Below are 25,778 nucleotides of genomic sequence, written 5' to 3' on the forward strand. Positions count from 1 at the left end.
CGGGGGCGGGGCCGGGCGGAGGGCGGGAATTCCGGCGCGCACGTGCCGGGCAGGGCGGGAGCGCGTGGTGCCGCCGCCGCCATGCTGCGGGAACCCGCCGAGGAGCGCGGCCGGGACTGGTTCACCATCGGCGGGGCCCTCACCGCACCCCAGCTCCTGGCAGAGGAGCCGCGGGCCGCCCGCCGAGGCGCCTTCCTCCGCCAGCCCGCAAAGGAACCGCTGGCGGCTGTGGGGTGAGTGCGGGGCGCTGGGCCGCGGCTCTCTCCGTCTCTCCTCTCTGCTGTGTGCCCGTGGCCCTCACCGTGCCGGGCATTCCCCACAGTCAGGGCAGCCTCCTCTGGCTCCCCGGCTCTGGAGGGCCCAGGCTGTGCAGTTGTTGGATTCCAGCCTAACACCCGGGGTAGCGTTTGTGGGTGATGCGTTTTTGTGCTTTTAATACTTAATGTTATTTTCTGATTTGCTGCTTAGGTCTGTTGTCTCCATCATGACTGGATGTGTTGTGTGTAGGGTTTGCTTTCTCTGACGTGCATTAGCAGGGGTGAGCAGCTGTACGTAATCCTGTAGAAAAGACTCAAGTTTATTCTGGTTCAGGTGCATTAACTTAAAGTTTTATCAGTGGCAACTGATAAATGAGACTCACGAGTTCATTGCTCCCGTGACCTAACAGAAGCATTTAAGTTAGCAGTGTAATGCAAGTCAGAGGTGTATTGACGTATTGTTCCTTATGCATTATTCTCAGATGGTAGAGTTTGTAGGCAACGAGAAGTGTGTGTGTGTTTGCATAGCAGCCAGATACATTTGATTTTTCACTGGAGTCTGGATATTGAAATCCAAAAAAATACTTTCCCCTGGATGCTGTCTGGACTGTGGCAGTGCATACTAATCTTGGTATTTAGACCAGGTGTATATGTGCTTGCCATAGAAAAGTGTTTTATATGCACTTCCATGTGGTATTTTTCAAGATGAGCTGGGTGTACACTGCAGAATGAGTGTTTTGGGTTTTATTTTTCCATGTGTGTGGCAGAGCAATAGGGGTTGCTGTATTTCAGGAAGGTGTCTTTCTCTTAACAAGTGTACACTGGCATCTGAAAAAGAAAGAACTTTTTGTATAACATCTTGCAATTAGGTATTTCAGCAGAGACTGTTCAGGCTATCAATGTTTTCTGTCTTTGCTTCAAGAGAAGGACAAAACTGGTACCTCAAAATATCTATTCCTTTTTATCTTTCAGTGTAAAGGTGCTGCCATTACCAAGCTCTGAATCACTGACCAAGAGCTACTGGACTTTGTGCAAGCAGTTTAAAATTTTCGAGAAGTGACCAGACAAAATTTTACAGTTCTTTTAAGTTATTTCTGTGAATGTGATGCCTCAACCCAGCCCAGTATGAACAAGATGTTTGTGACTTCTTCATTTAGGTGATAGTAACATTTCTGTAGTATTTATGAAGTGTTTGACTAGAGATCCTTGAACCCAACTGAGTACTAAGCCACAAGAACTGTTTTGTGCATTTCCTGTACACAGGAGAAATTAGTAAGATTCATCAAGCCTTATGTGAGTAGGCAGAGGCAAATCTTTATTTTTGCTTGGACAGAAAGCTCTTTCCACTCACAAGTCTTTGCAGATAACCCAACTGTGAGTTTGGCAGCTGTGTTAGTAGGGGAAAAATATTTTTATGGGTTTGGTTTTGTAGTTGGGTTTTTTTTTCCCCCACCTCTGAGGGGGACAGAGGTGATGTGCATCCTAAATGACCATTTATGTAAGCGTGGACAGAATTTCTTCCCAATAGCTATAAAACCTTTGAGCATAGTGTGTGTCTGTCCGGCCACAGGATGGAAGGAATCTCTGTAAGAAGCTGTGTTTGCTTAGGTGTGCTTTGTTTCCATGCATACTTGTGTTTCATAGCTCTGGGAATATGCTTACATTTTTGAGGGTTTTTGCAAAACTTGAAGTCTCTATAGGGGGTTTAGATTCAAGTGGATGGTTGGATGGAAAGGAAATGCTTGTATTTTATTCACTGACTTCCCAAGATAGAGTTTGAGGAGCTGAAAACAAAAGAATTTCTCCTCATTTGTTGAGGTTGCTTGTAGCATAATTGTCTGTTGCCTTCAAAACTATTTATTTCTTGGGAGAGTCAAAACCAAAATTATTCAGATTCTTGAAATGCTTATTTATGTTTATTTGAAGTTGGATATACAATTACTGATGGAGACTTGTCTGCCTACCACTTTTGTCTAAATTAATACCTAAGAATGTGTAGGTTTATTACTGAATTGGTATTAACAGGTGTGTTATTGTACACAAGTGTGTGTAATAAGTATTACTTTACAAGAATGTTACTGAGATTGTTTAATGGGATCTAAAAGCCTTGTGTCTCCTTTAAAAAGAGATGTGGAATGTCTTGGCTTACTTTACCAATGATGCCTCATTTTCCAAGGCTGTAAAAATTCTTTTGCTTCCTGAACTACCTCTAGAACAGCAGTATTAGTAATTGAGGTTGTTGAGGAAAGGTAGTAAAATAGAAACTGCATAAAATATGGCTGGAATTTCTGTCCTTAAACAGCTCATTGATTACCTTTTAATTCCTCTTATTTTTAAATGAAAGAGAAAAAATTTAGACCCTTAAATCCTTCCTTGTTATCAGCACAGTTGTGTTCACCTTAAGACAGTTCAAGACCTAAGTGTGTAAAAGGCGCTTATTTTCTCTTTTATTTCCTGCATTTCTTAGGTGTACCTTTCACCAAGTTAGCACCTTTTTGAAGCAGACTTACTGGCTGAAAGCGCTGCATGCTGTTTGCTTTGCTTGACACTTGTGCGGGTGGGAGACATTGCTGTCCTTTGGAATTACTGCCACTCACCTTTCTGCCACCAGAGTGGTTTGTGTTGGCTGCCTGCCTGTTGCAGAAATAGCTGCTGGCTCAACGTAAGGGACAATGTAGATTTAGAACATCTCATGCAAATTGTGTAGGGCATGAATAAAAAATACTTAAAGAAGCTGTTGCAGAGTTCTTGGACAGTGATCTCCCACAGCGTAGTGTTGACTGTTCTTCCAGCAATCTTACTCCTGTCTGAGGTAGCTGAATTCAAAGGGTAAATATAATTCTGGAAAATGACTTGTCTCATCTGATGAGCTGAAGAATGGATTTTCTTGGCAGCATATTGCAGTAAACCTAATAGATTTCTTTAAGATGTGTTTAACATTTTTAATTAGGCTTCTTGCTCTTACACCAGTGCTTTTTCTATGCTTTTCTCTGCTTTTTAGCTAGAGAGAATATATAACAATTTGGTCAGGAGGAAGTGCTTGTACTCCACAAAGTTACCCCACATTTCAGTATTTGGAAAAATGGCCGAAGTGAGGCCTTAGAGGATGGCATTTTTCTCAGCCTTTGGATATTTTTTTCCTGTACCTTCTGCAGTTCTCCTTTGCTTTCTCCTTTTCCCCCAAATGTGGACACTAGGACTGCATGCATTACTCTGATTAAAACATGCATATAAAAGTAGGTGAGCCTTTTTGTGCATTTCCCTGGCATTTTATAGGGATTTAACATTGATTTGGCTATGATTCCTACCTATATTTTTAAACTGTTGTGCAGTGACTGCCTTTTAGAATGTGGTGCAGTTGATAGATCCTGTGTCTGAACTTGGAAAAATGCATTTGCTCTTGTTAAAATGAAGTTTATGAAGCATGGATAAGTTGTATCTGGGGTTATCTGGTTGTTTTCATTTGTTTGTTTGTGTTCCCTACTCATTTTTGGTGATTTTTAAGGTAAGTGGATCTTCCATGTTGTTGGCATTCCAGTTTCCACAAACTAAAATTTGGAAGCTGCGTTTTTAGAGGTTTTTTTAACCTATTTTTCAGATAGAAAACTATGAGGATACCATTTTAAAAAGTAAACTTAAATAAATTGCCATTGCAGGAATCATGCACATTTGACCACTTCAAAGCTATCTGGAGCCAGCATTATAGATGTTAATTCTCAGAGTAATATTAATCCTGCCAATGCCTTTTAAGTATTCAGTGCCTGTAACTCTCCTTCCTGTAGGAAAGGTACTTGACAATTATTACTTTTATAAATTAATACTGAGAGTTTTATTACTGTGGAAAAACCTTTCTTTGAATCCCTTGCTGCCCTCATGGAGGGATTAGATTAGAACTGCAGGAAAAGAACCCTTTGTGCTGCATCAGTAGGGCAGAGTAAGTTTAGAACAGCATTTTTGTTATTAATCCACAAACTGACAACTGACAAGAAGAGGGCAAAAGAGTTTGTAGCTGCTCTGAGTGCAGATAAAACAAATTTGCACATCCTTGTCAAGGTTTGTATATTTAGTTTATGGAAGTGGAGGTACTAGTTACTTTTGGTATTGAGTTGCAGCTTTTATCATTTTAAATCTGTTGGATTTTTTTTGCTCTAGTCCTCCAGTGCTTTGTCCTTTAGGTGGATGTAAAAGTTCTCATTGTTTTATCTTCTGCGTATATTATGTTTTGCTTTTCTACATGTAACATTCTCTATACTGTAAGCTTTTCAAAGGCTTTTAAAAACCATTTTTAAAAGACTTTTAAGTGTGTAGTAAATGATTGTGCTGTTTGTTCATCCAGTTCTGGAATAGGGGGTTACAGCTGTGGAGCATAAGATGCCTTGTTATCAACTTGATGAAATCTGAATGTGTTCTTCTATATGTTTGAAGAAAATACCAGAGTAAGCAGGTTTGTTTATGAAATAGTGTATTCTGTATATTGGGCCGTGTGTGTCTTGCCCATTTTTTCTGATCTGGCAGACAGATCAAAAGGAAATACGGAGAAGAAGAGGTTATATAAAACATGTAAAAACTTGTTACAGTGATGGGAGCACAATTGGAAATTTAGCCAACTGAGTTCTGGCATATGTTTGCATTGATTTTCTGCTCTAATTGCCTGCTGTGACCATAACTACTACATATGTGATTAATCTTGTAAAACTTTGTGAACCCACAGTGATAGATCATGGTGGCTGAGAAGCATTAAATTTGGTTATGTGTAAATTTAGAAGGAACATCTTGTGTGTTGGAAATGATCTGTTGACTCCTTGGTTATTCTAAAGAAGTACCACATGATTTGATCAAAATGTTAAAGGTTCAATGCAGAATTGGAGTTTCAGAGCAGCTGTCAGTAAGTCAAATGAAAAAAGGCTATTTGAAATTAAATAATTCAATTTTTTTTTAAAGAATAGACAGCTATTGTTAAATGCTGTTAAATATCTAGTGGTTTTGTTTAGCTGTCCACCTTCACATACTTCAGCATGTGCAGAGTATAGTTTAGAAAAAAATACAGAAATAATACATGCAGCATAAGTTCTGTCAGCATTTTCATGCAACTTATTCTTGAACTTAAGAAATAATTATTCAGCTCCAAAAGGTATTTACCAGTTTATTTAACTGTTGTTATATTAAACTGTTCCTTTTACACAGTATAAAGTTCCCATAGAGGCTAAAAGCTATGTGACAAACACATAGAAGTTTTTGTCTAACATTCTGTGGATTGATGCTATTTCAAAATATGCAAAGTAATCTTTTTTGTTGTTCAAATACTTCTAGCTCTATATGGCTACAAATTAAAATGCTTCAGAGGTTTTTTTCAGACATTTTTGATTAAAAGATGGCTTCAAACACAACAGCTCTAAGAAACTATAAAGATAAAAGGTGAGTTGTTACTTAAGTTACTGCATACTAGCTATTACAAAGGATTTTAATTTCTGAACTTGGAATAAAAAGGGGATTATGTCACATTTCTTACTCTTATGCGTCTGGATGGCAATTACAAGAAAGGAATGTGGATGGCTACAGAACTTTTTGAAAGCAACACAAACCAACTTAACTTGATGGGTAGTAATAAGGTAGATTCCAGATCCTGTGGGAGAAGGTGGGAAACATGCTTTGTGTGTTTTTGTCGACATAACTTGAAACCGTGGGGATTTCATCTTTGTCCGACTTGTTGGAGCCGTCACCACGCGGGCTAAAATGTTCAGAGCAATTTGTATTCCATGCATCTACCAGCTGCTCTGCTTGGTTTTCTCTCTCAATGGTGGTAAGAAAATCTTTTAAAACTTGCTTGAATATGTAGACTATTTCCCAGGGTAAAACATCATTTTCTGCCAAAACTTCCCGAAATCTAGAAACAAACAAAAATTGAAATCCAATCACTGGCACTGAAAACGTTTCTCTTTCCTCTGTGGTCACTTGGGGGTGGGGGAGGAGGAAATAACTGGAGTTCTGGTGTCATTTTTTCCTTGCTGCCACATTTCCCCACTCACCTCCCCCAGAAGATTGTAAGAGGAAAAGAGCTCTAACAATGCACTGGATGTGTTCCAGCTATTGTGGATTGAAAGCAGTTGTGACTGGGTGTGCTTTTTTTTCCCCCCTTTTTTTTTCCCTTTTTTTCTTTTTTCCCTTTTTTTTTTTTCCTTTGGCCCATCTGGGTAACTTGATTTAAGCTGACTTTGCCCTTAGGTATATTCTGAGCTTTAAAAGGCAAATGCACTTGTTCTGTCGTTTCTGAGTTCCTAGAAAATGTACTTAAAATGCAGGCATAGGAGAATTTTTCTTCATAAAATGCATGGAGGGATATATATATATCTTTTAATTTACACTGATTTTTCAAAATTTTAGGAGCTTTCTGGTATTGTAGACAGCAAGGCTGAATTTCTGCATAATACTGCTTTGAATTAGTCTTTTTATTTGATTTTTAGTTACTGTGTTGCTGTTTAATTAATAGTAGGGATAAGGAACAGGAAAAACGGGAAGTATCAAAAGGTCATACGAGATTTCCTTTGTTTGGATTAGACCAGGAAAAGCCTGATTTAAAACTTCCTTCAAGTGCAACATATTAAAGTGAAGATGTAATTTCTAAAACAACTGTAAGAATGCACTCCAGTAATGCTGGTCATTGGTACTTTGGAAGAGCAGAACCATAAACAAACTTTGATTAGGTAGAGAAACATCTCACTTATGGTACAGAACTCAGAGTCAGGGAAATGCGAAACAATTACCTGCTGAGAACAGTTCCTGTTTGGCAAGGCTGGATTTGTGAGCACAGAACTTCAAGCTGCCGTTGCTCAGTAGCTGGAATAGTTGCTTGAGGGTTTTGGTAGTTCTTGAGCCAGTTGTAATCCGTGCCAGTTTTCTGGACTTTTTGTTCATTTTCAATCTCTTGCACTAATCTTTCACGCTCTTTCAGGTGCCACTTCAACTCCCTCAGCAGGGTTTTTGTAACTAATTCTGAACCGGGACATCTAGTGGATTTGTAGGAATCAGTTTTTGACCATTTCATCCAGCCAAAAAGTGGCATTTTTAAGCTGGGGAGAGGAAAAAAATGAATTTTGCTTGTGTCTTTCTAGTTTTTCTGCTTAGTTTTTTTACCTGTAGGCTTCCTTCTTAGGAACTGAATGTTTGAATGAAACTTTATTAATGATCCTAGAATAGTTTGCTGTACAAAATCACCAGGCCATAATGAAATATGACAAGCCTTGCACCTTATAATATTTCCTGTCTCTTTTCTGAGTTAACATAATCTGTGCAATTTGCAGCATTTCAAAGTGCATATCTGTCATGTAGGAAATAATCCATATTTTATCCATATTTTATCCATAGTATACATATTTAAAAAACAGGGAAGAAACTCCTAAATCCCATCACATAAGCTAACAAAAAACCCCCCAAACCCCACTAAATAAGAACACTCCCTCCCAACAAAACACAAAACCCCTAAACCTCCAAAATTTGAACTTATACATATATTTAAAAATGAAATAATTAATTAGTAGTTAAGTGCTGGAACTCTGCTTGATTTGGTTTTACAACTTATGTATCAGTTTTTATTTTAAATATTTTAATTGTTCACATAATCTGGAAACAGAAATCTGGTAGAAGAGACTTCTTAATTTCAGTTTGTAACAAATCATGCACACACAAACATGCAAGTTGGAATAAAATATCATAAATTACCTTTGCAGTTGTCTGTGAACAGTGTTGTTTCAGGTGAGCTTGCTTGAAGGTCTCTTATTTTAGCATATCCTGTTTGTAGGTTGTTAGTACTGTTGGAAGAAAACAAGGGGGTTTTTTCTCTTTTTCCTATTTTCTTTTTTTTTTTTTTTCATTTACTCAAACTGTGCCCAGAAAAAATGACTTTCTGTACTGAATATGACAGTTTAAGTTTTTCTGCTTTTAAGGTTCTTTTTCATCCTCTGTACTGGAGAGAAGCAGTAATCCACTTAACCTAACATGGTCTCTCAAATACTTTCTACCAAGTCCATTAAGATCTCCTACCTTTCAATTGAGTTCTGCCGATGGCAGCAATTTGAAAAAAGATGGTAACAATTTCAAATGCTTGTTGCTAAATCCATCCCAATGTATTGTTGGTAGTGAGGTGAATAATGATAGTCTGAAGCAACTACAGACGTGCTTGTAGCTAAAGTTAAGGCTGTCGTATGATGTGATGCTTGGCTGTGCATAGCTGTAGGTCACAGTTTAGAGCTGTATTTTTATGCCCATAGAGTGCTAAAAATAACTATGTTGCTTTTATCATCAAACTAAACTTTCAGGCCATTGAGATGCTGGAAGACTTATCTCCCATTAGAGGGGGATCAGGCTGTTCTGCTGTCATTTTTAAACAGCTAAGAATAGTTTTTCTCTAGTAGAGATCATCTAAAGCTTTTGTTAAGTGAGTGTTGACAGAGCAGAGTATTTGACAGTAGCTCAGGATTTTGTCGCTACATTAAATGCTTCTTCCAGATGAATTTCATCAATCTCATGGTTCTATACTTTTTCGTTACTGTGCATAGCTGTTAGCATTTTTAATTAACATTTCAAATGTGTTTAAAGAAGCCAGGCTGTAACACCTACAGTGTGCCATGAAAGACACGTTAATCTAATTAAAGAAATGGAATGATAAGGAGATGCAAATTGAGGTCAAACTGATCTAAAAAGCCCAGAATTGTAAGTCTTACCATAGACATTGCTCCTCTCTCAACTGGCTGTCAGCTGCCTGCTCCCTGTTTCCTTGATGAATATTTGGAGCATATCCATTTTTAAGGTTCGTTCTCGGGGATGGCACTGTGCACACTAAAGGTCGCTGAAGGAGCCATTTTCCATTCCAGTTATCCGGTCTCTTCCTATTAAATCTAAACAGTAGCCATGGTGTAAGAAACGCTGCCTTTCTTCTTGCCCTTGTTCTAATGACTGTCTTTGCTCCTCTTTAAGTATATTTCATTCCTACTTTTCTCCCTCCACTGGTGTGTTGAGCGATTGGGAGAACAAAGGTTCTCTAAATTTGTTCTAGATGTCATACAACATAAAGGATGACGTGTATGGCTGTTATTAAAGCTGATACTACTTATACATTGGAAAAATTCAAATGTCATTATTAATCCTCTTCAACTGGAAGGTTTTCACATTGCATTGTGTGTGGTACTATGAAAAAGGAAGGGAGCTAGGTTTATGATGACAGAACTGTCCTGACAGATTTTCAGATGAAATTAAAATGCTCCTTGCCACCTCCTTTACAGCACAGTTAACATGTCACCACTTTTTTCCACTCTATCAATCTGCAAGTAAACTGCTGTACAGTGTAAAACCATTATAGTGTCTTTGTAAATTAGAGGTGCATACTGGAAGGTGTGCAAAGTAATTAAATGAGAAACCTACAACTTTTGTTTTTCCACTTAATCTTGGGTGCATCATTGAAGATTCAAGCCAGGATCCTGAGGATCATGGTTATCTTTCCATTGCTAGGAGAACATTGAAGGTGAAATTTTTTATTGCTTCTGCTTTTGCGTGCAGTTCAGGTGTGTGAAGAGGTAGATGACTGCTCATGTGGGGCTGGTACTGGAAACGACCTCAAAAGTAGAGCAGTAGTTCATGCAGTTTCTAGCCTATGGTTAATCCTAGAAGCTTTTGTTAAGAGTTAAAATTCTACCCAGCTATCTCTAAATGTGCTTGTGGATCTGAAGTGCTGTGTCAGGGTGGAAATTTTAGCTTGACTTAGGCTGATAGTGGGTCTGTCCCCTGAAGGCACTGAGAATTTGTCTTTATTAGTAGTTTACTTAATTATGTCTTAGTAGTCAACTCTGTGCATCCCCAGTCAGAACAATGAGCATTCTCTGGTGGGTGTGGCAGAACAGCTCCTGTGCTGGGTTTGTTCTGTTACTTTGTTTTACCCTGAATGTAAATTATACACAGTTCTATTCGCTTCTTGATTTTCCAAGGTGTTTTTAGGGAGTTCTTATTTGTCTGAGGTGAAAGGATTGTCAGTGTGGGGTTAGTACCTGTCATGTTAAAAGAATTCCTCCTAAGGTAACATTTGGTGATTGGTGTGTTCTGGGTGTGGTTTGTACTGAAGAGCTGCAACCAAACCCAGCATTCTTGGAAGAACCCTCATATTTGGAGTGCTTTTGTTCTGCCGTGTGGGTGGCTTGGTGTGAAGGAGTGGAAGTATGGTTCATGGCTCTATTAACCTGAAAATATCTGGTACTCTAAATCTCATCTGTTTGAGGAATTCCTCTTTTGTCTCCTCCTGTTTGACATCACAAATGTGAGAGGGGAACTTGGCAATTAAGATGTAACTTAGAAGTATTGCTTTTAAATTTTTTTTTGGCAAAGCCGGTTTGAGAAGAAGTTTGTACTGAACAGCAGTTCGTTCAAAACTAGCTCCATTCAACCAAACATGCCACTGATGTGAGCATCCAAGCATGATAAATGGTAAAAATGGTTGGAGGAGAAGCTTCTTACTCTTTTCTTTGGAAAATTTTATGGCATCTGTATCATCTGAGATGCTATTGACTCTTGCAGTTGAAAGGGGAAGGAAGCACAGCGTTCTTTGAGTGAGACTCAGTGTGACACTGAGAAATTATTACCCTAATTCTTACTTGACCAAAAGTGCTGATAGCAGATTATAAGCATTGCTACCTAGCTAACATCTCAACTTGTTGGTGTAGTGCTGCATGTTCCATAATTCTTCCTCAGTATTTGTTGATAATAATCATATACTGTGATTTGCTGTCATAGATTTTGTGTGAAGGGCTGGTGGCTGTTGTGGGCTAAGCCCAGCAGGCACCTAAGCACCACACAGGCCCTTGCTTACCTGCTGTTCCCCCTCAGTGGAATAGCGAATGAGGAATGGAACAGAAGAAGAAAAAAAACCCCAAACTTGGGTTCGAAATAAAAGCTGTTTTAACGAGTGGAACAAGAAAGAAAGAAAACAAAAAAAAGTGATGCAGAGACAGCCCCACATCACCTCTCATGGACAGGCCAATGCCCAGCCAAGATGGCAAACTGAACTGAAACCCCATTCTTCTCCCTTTTTGTTGCTGAGCATGACAGTAAATGGCATCTCTCTTATCTGTTTGTGTTGCCTTCCTGGTTGTGGGCCCCTCTCAAACCCTTGTGCACCCACTAGGCTATTTATGGGGAACAGGGGAGGATGCAGTATGAGAAACAGAAAGGTCCTGAATGCTGTGCAGATGCTGTTCAGGAGTAATGAACGTATTTGTTTTCAGAAGTACTGATTTGGTCACAATTTTAAAACAGCATCAGCATCATAGCGCTGCTGTGAAGGAAATAACCCTGTCCCAGCCAGAACAGTTACAAAGAAAGGTTGCCAATGCTCCCATCATCTGAGCAGAGAGAGATTTCATAAAATAATTTATCCACAGCTAGCAGGTTGGATGGTTTCGTTTCATTTATAGATGCAGTGCCACTCTGGGTTTAATCAACTTCGTAGTGTATTTTTCTTTTGATTTGACAGAAGACTCTGGCTGTTTTGGGCAGCAGACAGATGGTGAGTCTACCTCCTTTGATCACTTCAGATAGTATTTGACTACTGCTTATTTTTAACACTTACGAGCAAAATTTATCATGAGCCTACACAAGAGGCCTCTTGGTTAGACTCCTTGTTTGGTCTTTTGCTGTGACAGTGAATAGCAGAATAATTTTCTTTTAGCAGTGTTAACTGACAGAAGTTTGTGTAGGCTATCATTGCATCCTGGTGCAATGATAGAGATGAATAAAAACAGGACGTGTTTGAAGCTGATTTCTTCCACTTGGACTGTCTGTAGCATTAATGTATCTGGTGCTGATGACACTTGGCTAATAGGCAGGGGAGTTACAGGCATCAACTTGAAATTGAGGCAATCCTGCTTTTAATACTAATCTTCATAAGCATTCTTCTAAATTCAGAGCAGTCTCTTACTTGCGTTTTATTTTTCTCAGAGATTTATTTAATCTGGATTTTACCAAGTTGGTAACCAAATGCAGGAAGAGCAGCTCATCAGCAGCTCATCTCCCGGAAGAGTCCAGTGCTTTGCAGCCCAGCAGTTCATCCCACTGACAAAATCTCAGAGCAGGAGACAGTAAATTGGAGGATTTGGGCTGTTTTATCCTGGCATTTGTGCTTGTTGTGTTTCTTGGATTTTAACTGGGGATAAGGTGCAGAGCTATTAGGTTGACATATGTGAAATATTTCTGAGTTGTTGAGTTTCCATAGTCCATCCAAATCCAAATATTAGCATTTGAGTTTTTCAGGATTTTGCAAAGTTCTTTTAGTGCTCTCCCTCCCTATTTTCCCCCACCCCAGCTAGTTAAGGTTTTAAAATGGGCAATCTGAATTACACCTGAGGAAGAGCAGTGCAAGCTTTCTAAAATGCTTAAATAAGACACTTGATCACTAAATCTAGCAAGCTACATTTTAGAACAGCTCTCTTACTGGGGAAAAAAGCATGCACCTAACTGATTCTTAGATTCTTGAAATAATATGCAATGCCTTTGTGAAATCTGTATTTTAGTTTTTAATACGCTACCTTTATTCTGAATTGTATTAATAGTTGGTTTTTGCAGCTGAAACGTGGCTTTTGAGGAACTGTCCATGATTTCATTGAAGTTAGTGTATTTCTGCAGGTAGGACTCTTCTTTTGTATGGAAAGCCAGCTTCCAGTTAAAAGGAAAGTAATTTTTAGTATGTCCTTCAGTAAACCCAGTGGAAGGTTATTTACTGTCATGGCAAATGTTCAGTTATGTAAAGTGTCACATTACTTTAGTTTCAGAAGAGAAGCTTTGAAACAGTCTACTGTATATAGCTTACTAAAATTGTACAGCAGAATATTGCTCTGTATGTTATGAGGCTGAGTGATTTTTTCAAATGATTTCCCCCCTCCCCAAAGATCTGTAAATAGGTGAATAGTTTGTGTGCGTGACAGAAGCCATGTCTTGGGGCAGTCCTTCTCTTGTCATCTGTGAAATGGGTGACACTAGTTTTATGTTCAACTTCTAGTCCCATGTGCAAAGGATTTTTTATGTTAAATGAGGCAGAACATAAATAAGCTGAAAGTACATCTATAAGAATTTTTAAAAACACAGTCCTAGGAGATGTTGATATTTCAGTTTTGTCTCTAAAATGGATGTGTCCTAGAAGTTACATGGCCTTGAATAGAAGCTTCTACCCCAAAATTAAGTGGTTAATAAATTTTCTTTTGGTGTTGGCTAAGCAAGCATTTTAATCCTTGGAGTTTCATTGCATGCTTGGATATTTTCTTTATACAGTGAGATATGCTGCGTAAGCAATTTTTAAATTTTTTTTCAGGGAATAAGACTGCAAGTATCTGTTAGTTTAATAAAGCTTTTTTTACGCATTTCTTCTAAAAGCATTAACTACTTTAAGTGTAGGCATTGGCATTGCAGTTAATGTATGTCATTGGAAAGGGCCAAGCAAATTACCTGCCATAGTTATAGTTGAAATTGGGCAATTGATTCTGTTTTTGGCAGCTAAGTGTATGGAAAAATGCTTTGGTTATTATTTCAGGTGCTCAAATACAAATATTTACTCAGTATACTCTATTACGATGCTTTGTTGACTTATTAGAGGTCATTCTATAGCTTGAAGAAAAGAAAGACCTTTCTCTAGCTCAATTTATTTAAAGAGAGGCTCCCTCAGTGTATTTGAAAGCATTTACAATTGAATGTGTCAACAGTTTTTGGTGTTAAAACTGTATTTCCCTTCTAGTAATTCCCCAGAAGTGGCAGCTATATTTAATTTTATATTTAAAAATACTTTGTTTCAATCAATTGCTCAAAATGAGTTTGACTGGACATATGTACCAAGACCATTCACATTTCAGAAAAATGTTATAGTAGTTAAACCACATAATATGGAATGAAGAAAGAATCTTGTTAGCTCATAAGGCAGTGTTAATTCTTTTCCAAGAAGAGGCAGGTACCTCTTTGCCTTGATGGAAGGGTCCTGCTTGCCAGGCTCCAAGTCCTGTCTGCTACTTCTGAGAGTGTTCCTGTAAATAGGTAGGTCTTGAAATGTGCACACCTACATGGGTAGATGTGAGGATGGAGCAAGAGTTACTTGTTGAGTGAAGTCACTGACTAATTGTGTTCTCAGTGCTTTGTAATTTTGTCTGCCTTTTTCTCCACTTGGAATGAACAGAATGTCACATATTTGCAGGTTCAGCCATAGAAATCTGGCTGCTTTTGAGGATGAAATATGCCCTTGATATGAGTGAGATTAAGTTCACCTATTTTTTAAAATGAGAGGCAAGGAAGAAAACCCAGAATATTTTAAATCTCCTATGTTTCCTTCAGTCGGTGACTTCAAATTTCAGTGATTGTGTTAGTCAGAAAAATGCTTTTTACTGCTTCTTAATTTGGTAGAATTTTGACTGCTGTGGATGTGGAGATGAAAAGGCTGGAATCTGGAAAGCCTAAGGAATATATACTATAACATGGCAGGTATACCGAAGGTGGGTTTTGTCAGGAAGAATAGAAAGGGGGAAGAAATAACTGGTGTATGGGACAGGCAGGTGATTCATGAGTAGAATCCAGAAAAGTCCCTTCATTTGCATTGCTCTTTGCTAGCTTGGAATGGATTTGAGTTTCTGAATCTTGTTATTCTGCTGTCAGCAAATTTTGTTGAAAATCATTAGATTTCCACCTAAGGGAAATTTCTTTCTGTTTATCCAGGTATATAGGATGATACCTCCCACTGATGGTGTATTAATGATTACTTGGAAGGATTGTATCATTCTGGCGATTTAGGAGAGCTCCAGAGGGCTTTATAATTTTTTTCCATTTTGCCTAAAACCCCCCATTATTCTGTAAGCTTTTAATTTTATTAATGGAGAAAAGTACAGCATTAAAACGTCGATAAATGATGTAGTGAAGCTTATTTGTTCATTTCATATTCCCATATGTAATTTTCCAGTTGCATATGATTTTCCTCAAGACTGGAGCCTGATTTGGTACGTCAAGTGTGCAATGTTTATTCCTAATGACTGCCTATTAAATATCTTGTTTATTCATTGTGTAGCCTGAGGTTCATTTATTGCATGCTGTTTTCTGAAGACAGAAAACCTAATTCTTGATATAAAATATTCAGATGTCCAAACAAACAAACAAAAACCAAGTGAAAAAACAAAACAAAATAATCTGTTCTCGCAAGTGACTGAGGTCGGGCTGTCCTCATTTTCCTCAAGCTGTATTAGGCAAAGGTTGAAAGCAGACACAAACACACACACACATATATGTATGTATGTATGTGTACTTACTTCTGGGAGTCTGTTTTGAAATGCTTAAGACTCTTAAAATTCCAAGAGATATAATTAATTATTTATTAAGTTTATTTAGTTAGTTAGTTATTACTGTTCATTATCTGTTCCTTACTGATTTCAGCTACTGCCTAAATGATGCATCTGCTGGGTCTTAAGTGCAAGCAAGGAGCACAGTCCCACCTTGCCCAGCCTTAGCCCCTCAGTGGGAGTTTTCTGTTTGTCATTTGCTTTGTTTGCTCTGAGCTCTGTCAGTCAAGCAACATCTGCTGGTCTGTGACAGCACTGACTGCTTGCCCTGGCTGGCTTTTCTCCTCATGGAGAACCTAAGGACAAGTTACATTTACTGCATAACCAGGTGTTATTTTCAAGAATATGTGTGTCCAGTGTAGTCAGTGAGGCTGCAGGTTTATGGAAGTGAAAAATAGGTTGGTTAATTCAGTAAAAATCTGTATAGTATGTGCATACAATGCTGCCCAAATGAGATTGTGCAGCCAAGCTTCATTGTGGTATTTTCAGCTACCAAATGCTTGACTTTGTTACTGTCACTGAATTTTTGGGTTTGTGTTTAATATACACTCAGTGGAATAATCTACGTTGCCAGCAGCCAGACATCCTGTGTATGAATTTTTCCACATATTTTCACAGATTCAGAGTTTTTGAGGAGTGTTTTAGAAGGGTTTGAGTGATGGAAGTTGGATGTAGGCAGCTGTTGCTCATGTTGCCATTGTGCAGATGGATGCAATCCTGCTAAACCTTGCATTAAGGAATGCTTGAGGTCTGGGGGAAATTGCTTTGGCTCTTATGCCTAAAATATTGTTAAAATTGGCTCAGAAGCTATTTCCTAGTTTGTTGGCAGCAGTAGGTGATAAATACTTGGTGTTCTGTTCTGAACTGGGCTGAGTGAACCGTCTGTAGCAGAGCCAGGCTGGCACAGAGTTTGCCTTGGCAGAGAAGGTGAGTGCTCTGTGCCATCAAAATCATGGGAATTTCCCCCTGTTGAGGGCTGTGGGATGTAGTGCCATGTTAAAAACCTCATGCAGTTTTCAGTGTCACTGCTTTTGGAGTCAGCATTGCCTAATTTTTGTGTCAAGAAATAAACACTTCCACAGCATTTCACTTCCACTTTCATAAAAACACAGAAACAGATTTGCTGTGCCTTAGTGAATTGCTCCATAGGTGAGGTTTATACAGGGCCCAAAGGTGAAGTTAATATGCAAAACTGTAGTTTCAACTTCTAGTTTTTATTTTGTTAGGAAAAAATCACTTTTGATGTTTTCAAAACTCTTCTATGTTTAAGTTCAGCTGTGTTTTAATAACCATACAATCCTTATTTACATGCTACTTTATTCTCTAGTGATTTTCATGGGATTTTCTTCACACTGTTTATGTAGAAGAGACTTTTAAAAAAATGATTTCATTACATTTATATCATGACTACCATTTCTTGTGTGTAACAGATTTTCGTAAAATTCAATGATCAGGTGATTCTGTTAATTTTGTGCCCTGACCACTGTCATTTCTTGGCTTACAGTCAAAAGTTTTTTTCTTAAAAGCACTGAGATGATTATGTTTCTCCTGTGTACTTCCCCTGTCTCCAGGGAATCATGTAAGAATTACATGCATTTTCCTAATTGTATGTGTCAAGAATTTAAGAAACAGAGCTATTTCATCTTTGTTATGAAAAAATTGTAGTTTTTCATTAGAAGAGAAATTCCTAGGTATTGAAGCCTTAAAGGGTGGTATTTTGGGAGCTCAATTTTCTTGGGTCTAAACAAAAAGATTAATGTGGCATTTTCCTCTGGCTGGTATCTCAGTGCATAGAGTAATTTTTTTTTCAGAAGTTTGTTCATTGAAGTAGTTCCTGCATGATATGGAGAACTTCTGTATAATACTGTTATTTCCAGAGATCCCAAAGTCTTGGATTAAGAAGCATTTATTGATTGATCATTTCTTTCCTCTTCAGGCTGCCTATCTCAGAGAATGTTGGAAATGAATATGCTAAGAAATTAAGACAAGCAAAGGAACGAGAGCTGAATGTAGCTGGAAATGATCAGCATGTCTATAAAACAGGTAAAAAAAGAAATAAAATTATTTAGTTCTTATTATAAACTTGATACAACTGTCCCTTTTTCTCTCTGTTGTCTTTATGCTATCTTCCTCTCTAAAGTGAATGTACTTGTTTGTTTTTTGATGCATGTGCATTAGTTTGTTATATATAAAGCATGGTATTAAAAAGTAAACTTATTTTCTGGAAACCGCAATGTATAATGCTGTTGCATAGATAAATGTGCATACATCTGACTTGTTGTTTTGATGAATGTAGGTATGTGGTTAAAATAAATCTGCAAGAAAAAGATACCGCTCATTAGATTTATGCCTTTGTTCTGTTTTCCCATTTTCTATTCATGTTCCTCTGTGTACTTGGTTGTTGCTTTGAGCTGCCTTTAGAGAGAAATTCGGTTGCACTTCTTTCCTAGGAGCTCTGGTAAAAGCACTGGGAGGATGACTCACTTGTCAGGGCAGCTCAGCTTCAAACTCTTACTGTGCCTCCTAATTTCCAGGTTTGTTAATGAAGCTGATTTCCTGAGAAAAGGACATTTAGATTTTATCTGATCTGTGTGTCATTCTCGTAATACTTTCTGTATACCTCTGCTGCCGTACCAAAATGTGACAAATTGAGAAATTTTCTGGAAATTACTGTCCTTCAGTGCATCTGCAAATTCTCTGGCCTCTGGAACTCGGGCTGATGAAGCCACTTGTGGGATTTGTCATCAGCTGAGATGCAGCAGTGGCACTTGGCCAGTTCACCATGTGCAGTGCACCTCATCTTCTGTCCTAACCACAAAATAGTGTCTCTTGTCCCCTTGACATTACACAAAATTTATGGGAGAGGAAATATTAGAAGGTGGGAATGGGGGAATAAAGACACTGGAAGGAGCTTCCAGTGTTGTCATTCAGGAATACCATTTCCCTAGTTCTTCCATGTGCTTTACTAGCAAAGGAGAGACAGCAGCAAGTTGAGTAAGATTAAATTCTATAGATATTTCTTTAATAATGCAGAGGTATTGATTAATGCAAGGCAATACCATAGCTCGTTCAGTATCTTTTACCTATTAAATCAGAATCTTGTATGAAATAGACTAGCAACTTCAGCAGCATTGGTGGCCTGCATGACTTTGAATGGGACTGATGCTAGCAGTGTTCCTTCTGTAGAAGAAACTGGATTATAACTTAGGCTTTTTAGGAAATATTTCTGTGTGGTCATGGTGGTACTTGGTTTTATAAATACCTGTGTTCTCTTGGTCTACCCTAAAATACTTGTCCTTGAAATTTTACCCTGTAATATTTACTCTCACCTTCCAGTTATAACGTACTGAAACAGCATCTAGTTAGCAAACAACCATAAAAAATTACTGAAGTATTGACATATTACATAATCTCTTATTATTAATCCATTAGAGAGTCTCCTCAGTTCGTTGCCCCCCTTCCCCCTGTTCCAGTCTTTGTCTGTCTCATTGTCTGGAGTCTCAGTTGCTCCAGGAGCTGTTCTGTGCAGTGTTGATGCCTGCCCGCCCTCATCAGCACTCTGCTCCCAGCGGTGTGTGATCCAGTGGCAGACTCCGAGCAAACTGGATAGTGACAGGGCTGGAACATTCCTAGGGCATTCTGAGACTGAGCTGCCAAATCCCACCTAGATGGAGAATAACATAAAAGCTTCAGAAAGTCCTGGTTCTTACTGCTCTTTGGCTTACAGACAGGCTCAGAAATACTGTGTTAGGACAGTAGAATAAAAAAGCTCAGTAAGTGAGCCATAAGAATTGTACTGTTGATTTTATAGCTTATAAATGTGTATGTTGTTCTGCATTTGAGACTGTTTTTCTCTGTATGCTCATCATTCAGATTTTAAGAGCTTCGAAATGTGTTTGTCCATCAGCTATATTGATCTGAAAGTGTATGTTTTCCTCAGGAACATGGGAACTGTCATAAATGATCAAGGATTTATCTAGACTGGGACCTATGAGTTGAGCTGTGTTGAATACAAATGTAGGCAAGAAATAACCTTCAGAATATGGAAATGAGAAACTGATTTTTTCTGAAGGTTCTGAATTGGTATTCCTTTTGTAACTTCTTTCTCTCAGAGTTGCAGTTCTAACTATAGGCAATATTTTCTGTGCAAATTGATAGCTTGTTTTAAATCTTAGAGTTACTGAAACTGCATGTGTTTGCACTGCTTTGTGCTTTGTTATTTGATGAACTTGTATTAAGTTTAAATCTCGTGCTTTCCAATTTCTTTGAAAGAGCATATGCTTTTATACTGAGAGGACAAACAGAAATATCTGATCTGCTTCTGTGTTGAGGAAACAGATCATCAGGGAACTGCATTTAGAGTTCTGGCTTCAGCAGAGCATGGTAGAAATGATACTGCTGTACAGAGGAGGTTGAAGTGATTAAATAGAAGCAGAAGAAAATTCTTTGTCATAACTGTTACCTAAAACAAGTAGAGCATTAGCAGTTCTTCCCTGTCCCACCAGCCTTGTTTCACTTTTGGTACTGGCTATTCCAGGCTTCACACACTTTGGATTCAGTGAGGTCATGGGGTGTTGTGTGGAGGGAAACCTTCCAGAGCTGGGTGTATGGGACACTTATCACCTTACTCATCTTGTAGAAAATAATCCTTTTTTTATCCAAATTTGGGAATTCTGAACTGTACAGACTAGAGCTTTGCCCTTCAGAAAGCTTCTAAAATCCTTAATTCTCTCTCTTTTTTTTCCTTTGAAGGACACATAGAATTGTTTTTATGCAGCTTTGTGGATGGCACCTTTTTTTTTAAACTGTCTTCATGATTTTCACGCCACTAAATGGGTATCTTCTGGAGGTCTTCTAGGTCCCACCTGAATGAAGTGCTTTCAAAGAAGAAGAAGAAATTGAAATATTGTTTCTGATGTATAAGAAAACTGATTTTTTTAAGTACCTTATGTATTTTGAATTCAGAACAGATGCATGCCAGAAAAATTAGTCATAGCACAGATCCTCACCCCAGAACCTTTTGTATATAAGATACATGTAAGGTGAAGAGGATTGCAGTAGGGAAGTGTCACCAGACAGGTATTTTCTTAGGATTCTCTGAATTAAGCTCATCAAGCATCAGTTAGCAGCACCTCCATGTACCTGGTGTAGCACCATGTTCTGGGAAGTCCTTTTGATTTTTGGCTCAGTGTAGCAGCCAATTGTTACCTGTGGCTTTTCTTTTGTATGAGCTTTTTTGCAAACTATAATCACTTTGTGTGTTTGTAGCTCAGCAGAAGAATGATCAGTGATTTAATAAGTATCTCATTTGATTAATCTAACCAGTGCTTTCAAGTGTATTTTGTTTTAAGTGTCTCATTTTAATTGCTTAGTGGCAGATAGCAAGATACTGCTATACAAATTCTTCTCCCAGAACTGGTGAATATAAAAATCTAATCTTATGTTAAAGGAGCTCTTCAGATCCAATTCAGGAAACAGGTACCAGAGGGAGTACATCTGCTGCATGGGCTGTAATAACTGAGATACTGAAAAATTGCTCTTTCCATGGGCACTGGACTGTTTAGTCACTGACATCTGTACAGGACTTTGATTGAAAGGGGAGTGAGCAGGCAAATTCATCTTTCCTATAACTGAGTTTTCTGTTTCTTCTTTGCACTTACTCTGAATAGAAAAATTAATTATTTATTCTGTACTGGTATTAATGCTTCTTATACACTGAAATATTTTGCATTTCCTAAGTCAGCACGGGGGCAGTTGCCTGCTTCCTCAGTTTATTATTTTCAGGTTGGAAGCATCCTGCCTTCTATGTCAAAATCCAAGGTGCAGGTTAGAGCACAGTGCCTTACAAAGGTGTGCACTGGCTGGGTCAGTTGTCTCAGCTCTAATGTTTTTCAGAAAGTATAAGCAATTGAAAAAGCAAAAGTTCATGCCTTCCTTGCTGATAATTCTCTAGACTTGTAGCTGAATTTTTAGATGCATCTGTATTGGCAAGAGTGACCAGCTTTTCTGAAGACCTGTTCTCATTGGGGAATTTATTACATATTAGATATGAAAAATAAAAAGGAAAAACCCCAAGCAAACCCAAACATTTGAAGATAATTACACTGTATGGTACAGAGACCACAATGGAATGGTTATGTAAATCAGTAGAATATCCTTTCATTGGGGTGAACATTCAGATGTTCTCTTCTGCAGCAGGACTTCTTCATGGTTCAGAACAACTTTCATGTGTAAAAAAATAAAGGTGAAAGTTTTAAGGTCTTCTAAGATAGTCATTCAAGTTCCCCATCTCAATTTCACTTTGGTTTTTTTTTGCTAAGGATCACAATAGATTTCAGATGGAATTTGTGCTCAGTTTGTTAGGGTGGGGCATTTTCATTGCTGGTTGGGTCATGTCAGTGCTCATCTGAAGCTGCCACTTCGCTGAGGCCCAGAACTGTTCTGTCTCTGCAGACAGAAGTCTCAGAGCTGGCATGGTATTAGTTCCCCAAACAAACTCAGAAGAGAGAAAACCCAAACCATACAGTGTTCAGTACTTGCTGCATCTGCTAAATGGTTGTGTGGCTGTCAGTTGTTAAACTCTGCATGGTGATTCTGACTAACATTGGATCACCATTTACTTCTGGTATCATTTTTTTCCAGACTCCTGTGCTTAGGAGAGAGTAAGATGTTGCTGTCCTAGAAATATTATATAAAAAGCAGTATTATAAAAGTTATGTTTTATCAGTGAAAAAAATTACTCATAAAAAACTAATTACATTGTTTTTCAGCAGGTATGTGAATACTGGTGGCTGTTTCTTTGCTTCTGGTTTGTTCCTTTGTGTTTTTTAAATAAAATTCTTAGTTGAATTTTAGGTTAATGATGTCTTACTTATACACTGGAGTTCGTACTGAATTACAGAGGGTTATTATATGAATGTTACCTTTTACATTTTTTGTGCCTCCCTCCTTACTTATAATCACCATTAAAAAAATTGCTTTTTTTTCCTTTAACCTTTTAACTTTTCAAAATTGCAGTTATTTCTTTGAAAACCTGGTAGAGGTGGGAAGGTCATGTTGCTTTAGCAGGAAATCTGCTGATCCTGGGATCTGTTCCCTAACAGCTTGAGGTTTCTTCCAGCATTGGTCAAATCACACACAGCTATGGATGTCTCAGTTGTGACATGTTTGTGCCAGAGGGAAGGCAGTCAGCCTTTGTGCATTGTTGCTGTGGCAGAATGCTATATATATATGTGAATTTTTCTGGGGAATATATTTGGAAACTTGACAAGAAGTATTTTAAAAAGGACAGTTAATATTTTGAAGGGCTGCTGCAGTCAAGTTTAGGTTTTATTTGTGTTTAGTGGTGCTAAGTAGATTCATGTGCAGTGATCACCTTTCACTGTTGCATTACAGAGTCCAGGTAAAAGATTTTTTCCTGTTGCAGAATGTGGCTTTAGGGGAGAGCTCTCTTTTTTAGTGCCTTATGAAGCTGTCATAGTGAGCTGTCCAGCTTTTGGGGCTGTTTTGTAGTGTTAGAATAACTTTGTTTTCCTTGACATTTTGAGACAGTTGGGGGGTGTGGAGGACTTTGAGGTGTGGCTCAGAGCTAAGATGCTGTTCTGCCTGCTTCTGCTTCACTGCTGTGTGAGATTTCTACAACTTTTCCAAGGAAAGGGAGCTCTAACTGCATTCAAGTATTTAGGCTGTAGCCTTTATTGTAAAGTAATTATTTCCTTTGTAAAGAGAATAATAGAACTCTGTCTTACTACTCTATTTCTTAGAGAAACAATGACATAAAAAGGGTTTTATTACCTGTATGTAAGTAGCCATTTTGCCATAATACCTGGTGAAACCTATTTGAAATGGAAAGCATTTCCATTCTTGATTTTGTTATGCTGTGGGTATTTTAGCTGAATTGTTTAGTTGTTATTTGAAAAATTGTTGTTTACCAGTCTTGTCCAGGTTTTTGCCTTCTTGCACCTGCAGATGTGTTCTTTTGTTTTCATGGTCAAACTGACTGCAGACCTCTGAGCAGAAACTTCTGCTGGCACTGAAAGATTTTTGTCCTCTATCATCCCATGCTAATGGGACTAACTCCTGTCAAGGTTTACTGTGACAGTATGACAATAAAAGGTCATCATGGCACTTAGCAGATTTTAATGGCCAAGTGGTAGAAATGAAATTGTCTTCCTGTCAAATGGGGGTTCTTTTGTGCATCCGGTAGACTTTAAGGGAAACAACATAAATACATAAATAAGACATTTGTTTTTCTGTACAGTAAAAAATTCTTGGATATACAGGTAGAATTGGCAGTTATAATGAAAACTGCAAAAATCCAGTTTTTTACATTAATAGAAAAGCATAGAGAGTTGTATATATCCTTTCCTCTAATGGTGGTTTACACATACAAGGAGTGTTTTTTTGGAATTGCTTCCAGTAAAGCAGCAGTTGCATAAACACAGAAAATCTCTTCAATCTACTAATATTAAAAAATACTAATTCTATTAATATTTGACGTATGCAATTCAACTCTTAGAGAAGGTAGGTTTCCAAATGCTGTTGTCATAATCTCCTGCTGGTGTTTGTCTATTGAAATGTGACTCCTGGTTATTTTTGTGCCTAGGTTCTTCACTGTATCAGTGTGAATCACGTGATTCAACTTCTATGCCAATAAGTAAATGGAAATATTTGGATATGCCTACAGCCAAACACAGGGAAAAGGTAATGTCAGTGTATTTCTCTCATGAAATAAAGCTGAAAATAATGTTTTGTTGTGGCTTTGGGCTGTTTTTTTGTTCATTTCTTTCTGTTGTTGTTTTTAAGAGGAAACTTCTGTTCCTGCTTTAAACTCTGTACAAAACTTTCAGGTTTGTTACAAAACCATTGCATAAAATTTCTTAAGAGGAAAAATGTTGGTGTTACACTTTCTGGTTATAGGTATTCCTATGAAATACATACATGAGTGTGTGTCCATATTCTTTTCTGTGGTCTTCTAATGCACTTTAGAATTCTACTTACCTCCAGATGTCTACAAGATGATGGAAAAGATGGCAGAGTGTTTTACAGAGTCTTGCTTTGTGGCTTGGAAGCTGTTGATATTTCAAACCTGTTTGAAACCTGTTCTGAATTGTTTTGTAGACTTATGAGTTTTCTTGAAAAATTGTTTCAGATAGTGTCTCTGATACAAAACAATTCAGTTGTGATTGTAGAAGGAGCAACTGGCAGTGGAAAGAGCACACAGATTCCACAATATATTTTGGATTATTGCATGAACCAGTCTTTGCCCTGCAACATTGCTGTTACCCAGCCTCGGAAAATTAGTGCCAGCAACCTTGCCAGGTGGATTAGCAAGGAAAGATCATGGACACTAGGTGGATTTATAGGATACCAGGTATGAGAAAACTTCAAATTGTATTTTAAAATGCATTAAAAAGTACTGTATGTTCTTTCTTGATTACTTTTAAGCATATATAGCATACTGAAGAAATGTTAGAGAATCTGCTTTTAAAGTGGAATTGCTTTTTTTATCTGTCTCCTGCTAAATGTTTGTAATTAAATCAACTTGTAAATTTGAACAACTATAAATCTCAGTGGGACTCCAACAGAAAGTATTTGTCTACATGTCTGCATTACTAATCACTGAAATTGTTGCAGGAGAACTGTGTTCTGTCATTTTTTCTTTAAACTCCTTAAGTAACTTATTTTATCTCTTTGACTTTACTACGCTTACTTGTCAGTTTGGTCAAAACTTTAGTGCATGTGACCAGGTTCTTTAGTGAACAGTCTCTTGTTCCTTTTTAACACGTGAAAAACTCAAACTACTTTTTCCTCTTAAATCTGTCTCCTCCTTTAGCTTTGTTCCACTCAGCTTCAGGCTCAGTTCTGTCCCTCTGTTTATAAAGTTGATGCCACACTCCTCTTCTGACACAGGTCCTGGTGCTTTGGTCAGCTCCTTGCCAGTGTCCACACTCAGCTGCTGTGATGGTGCTTTCAGTGGTGCTTAGGCCACAGCTGGATGAGCTGCTCTGGTTCCTCAGGCCAGGGGTTCACAGTGGTGTTGACAGTGGGAGGGTTGTTCATGGAGCATTGTCTGCTTCTGGAGTCCTGTGCTGGGAGGAATATTTGCTGGGTTCTTCTTCCTCTCTACTTTATTCTATTTCTTGTTGTTTCTTCCTTTCTTTCTTCCACTTAGGGTAAT

At 38.1% G+C, this 25,778-nt stretch overlaps 2 protein-coding genes across 2 annotated transcripts in view; one reads left to right on the forward strand and one right to left on the reverse strand.

Moving 5' to 3' along the window:
* The first annotated feature begins 75 nt into the window (after nt 1–75).
* The window catches only part of TDRD9 (tudor domain containing 9), a 70,336-nt gene continuing 44,633 nt past the window's right edge, over nt 76–25,778 (forward strand). Inside the window, exons 1-4 of the mRNA XM_063399462.1 lie at nt 76–233; nt 17,535–17,641; nt 24,204–24,301; nt 24,750–24,971. Of these exons, the coding sequence (XP_063255532.1) occupies nt 82–233; nt 17,535–17,641; nt 24,204–24,301; nt 24,750–24,971 (579 nt within the window). The 5' untranslated portion in view covers nt 76–81. The remainder of the gene's footprint in view (nt 234–17,534; nt 17,642–24,203; nt 24,302–24,749; nt 24,972–25,778) is intronic.
* Nucleotides 5,561–8,837, reverse strand: RD3L (RD3 like). The gene is made up of 2 exons (XM_063397364.1): nt 7,019–8,837; nt 5,561–6,141 (listed from the first exon to the last, which is right to left on the reverse strand). Exons 1-2 carry the CDS (start codon nt 7,315–7,317, stop codon nt 5,844–5,846), a joined length of 597 nt encoding a protein of 198 aa, XP_063253434.1. The 5' UTR covers nt 7,318–8,837; the 3' UTR covers nt 5,561–5,843.

The sequence above is a fragment of the Prinia subflava genome, chromosome 5, assembly GCF_021018805.1.
Source record: "Prinia subflava isolate CZ2003 ecotype Zambia chromosome 5, Cam_Psub_1.2, whole genome shotgun sequence".
In the NCBI taxonomy this organism is placed as follows: domain Eukaryota; kingdom Metazoa; phylum Chordata; class Aves; order Passeriformes; family Cisticolidae; genus Prinia; species Prinia subflava.

Excerpts from the sequence above, each read along its gene's own strand:
- RD3L (XM_063397364.1), bottom strand. The coding sequence starts at position 7,317 with ATGCCACTTTTTGGCTGGATGAAATGGTCAAAAACTGATTCCTACAAA. Across the intron at positions 6,142-7,018 it reads ACAGGAACTGTTCTCAGCAG|ATTTCGGGAAGTTTTGGCAG; the intron begins GTAATTGTTTCG and ends GTTTGTTTCTAG.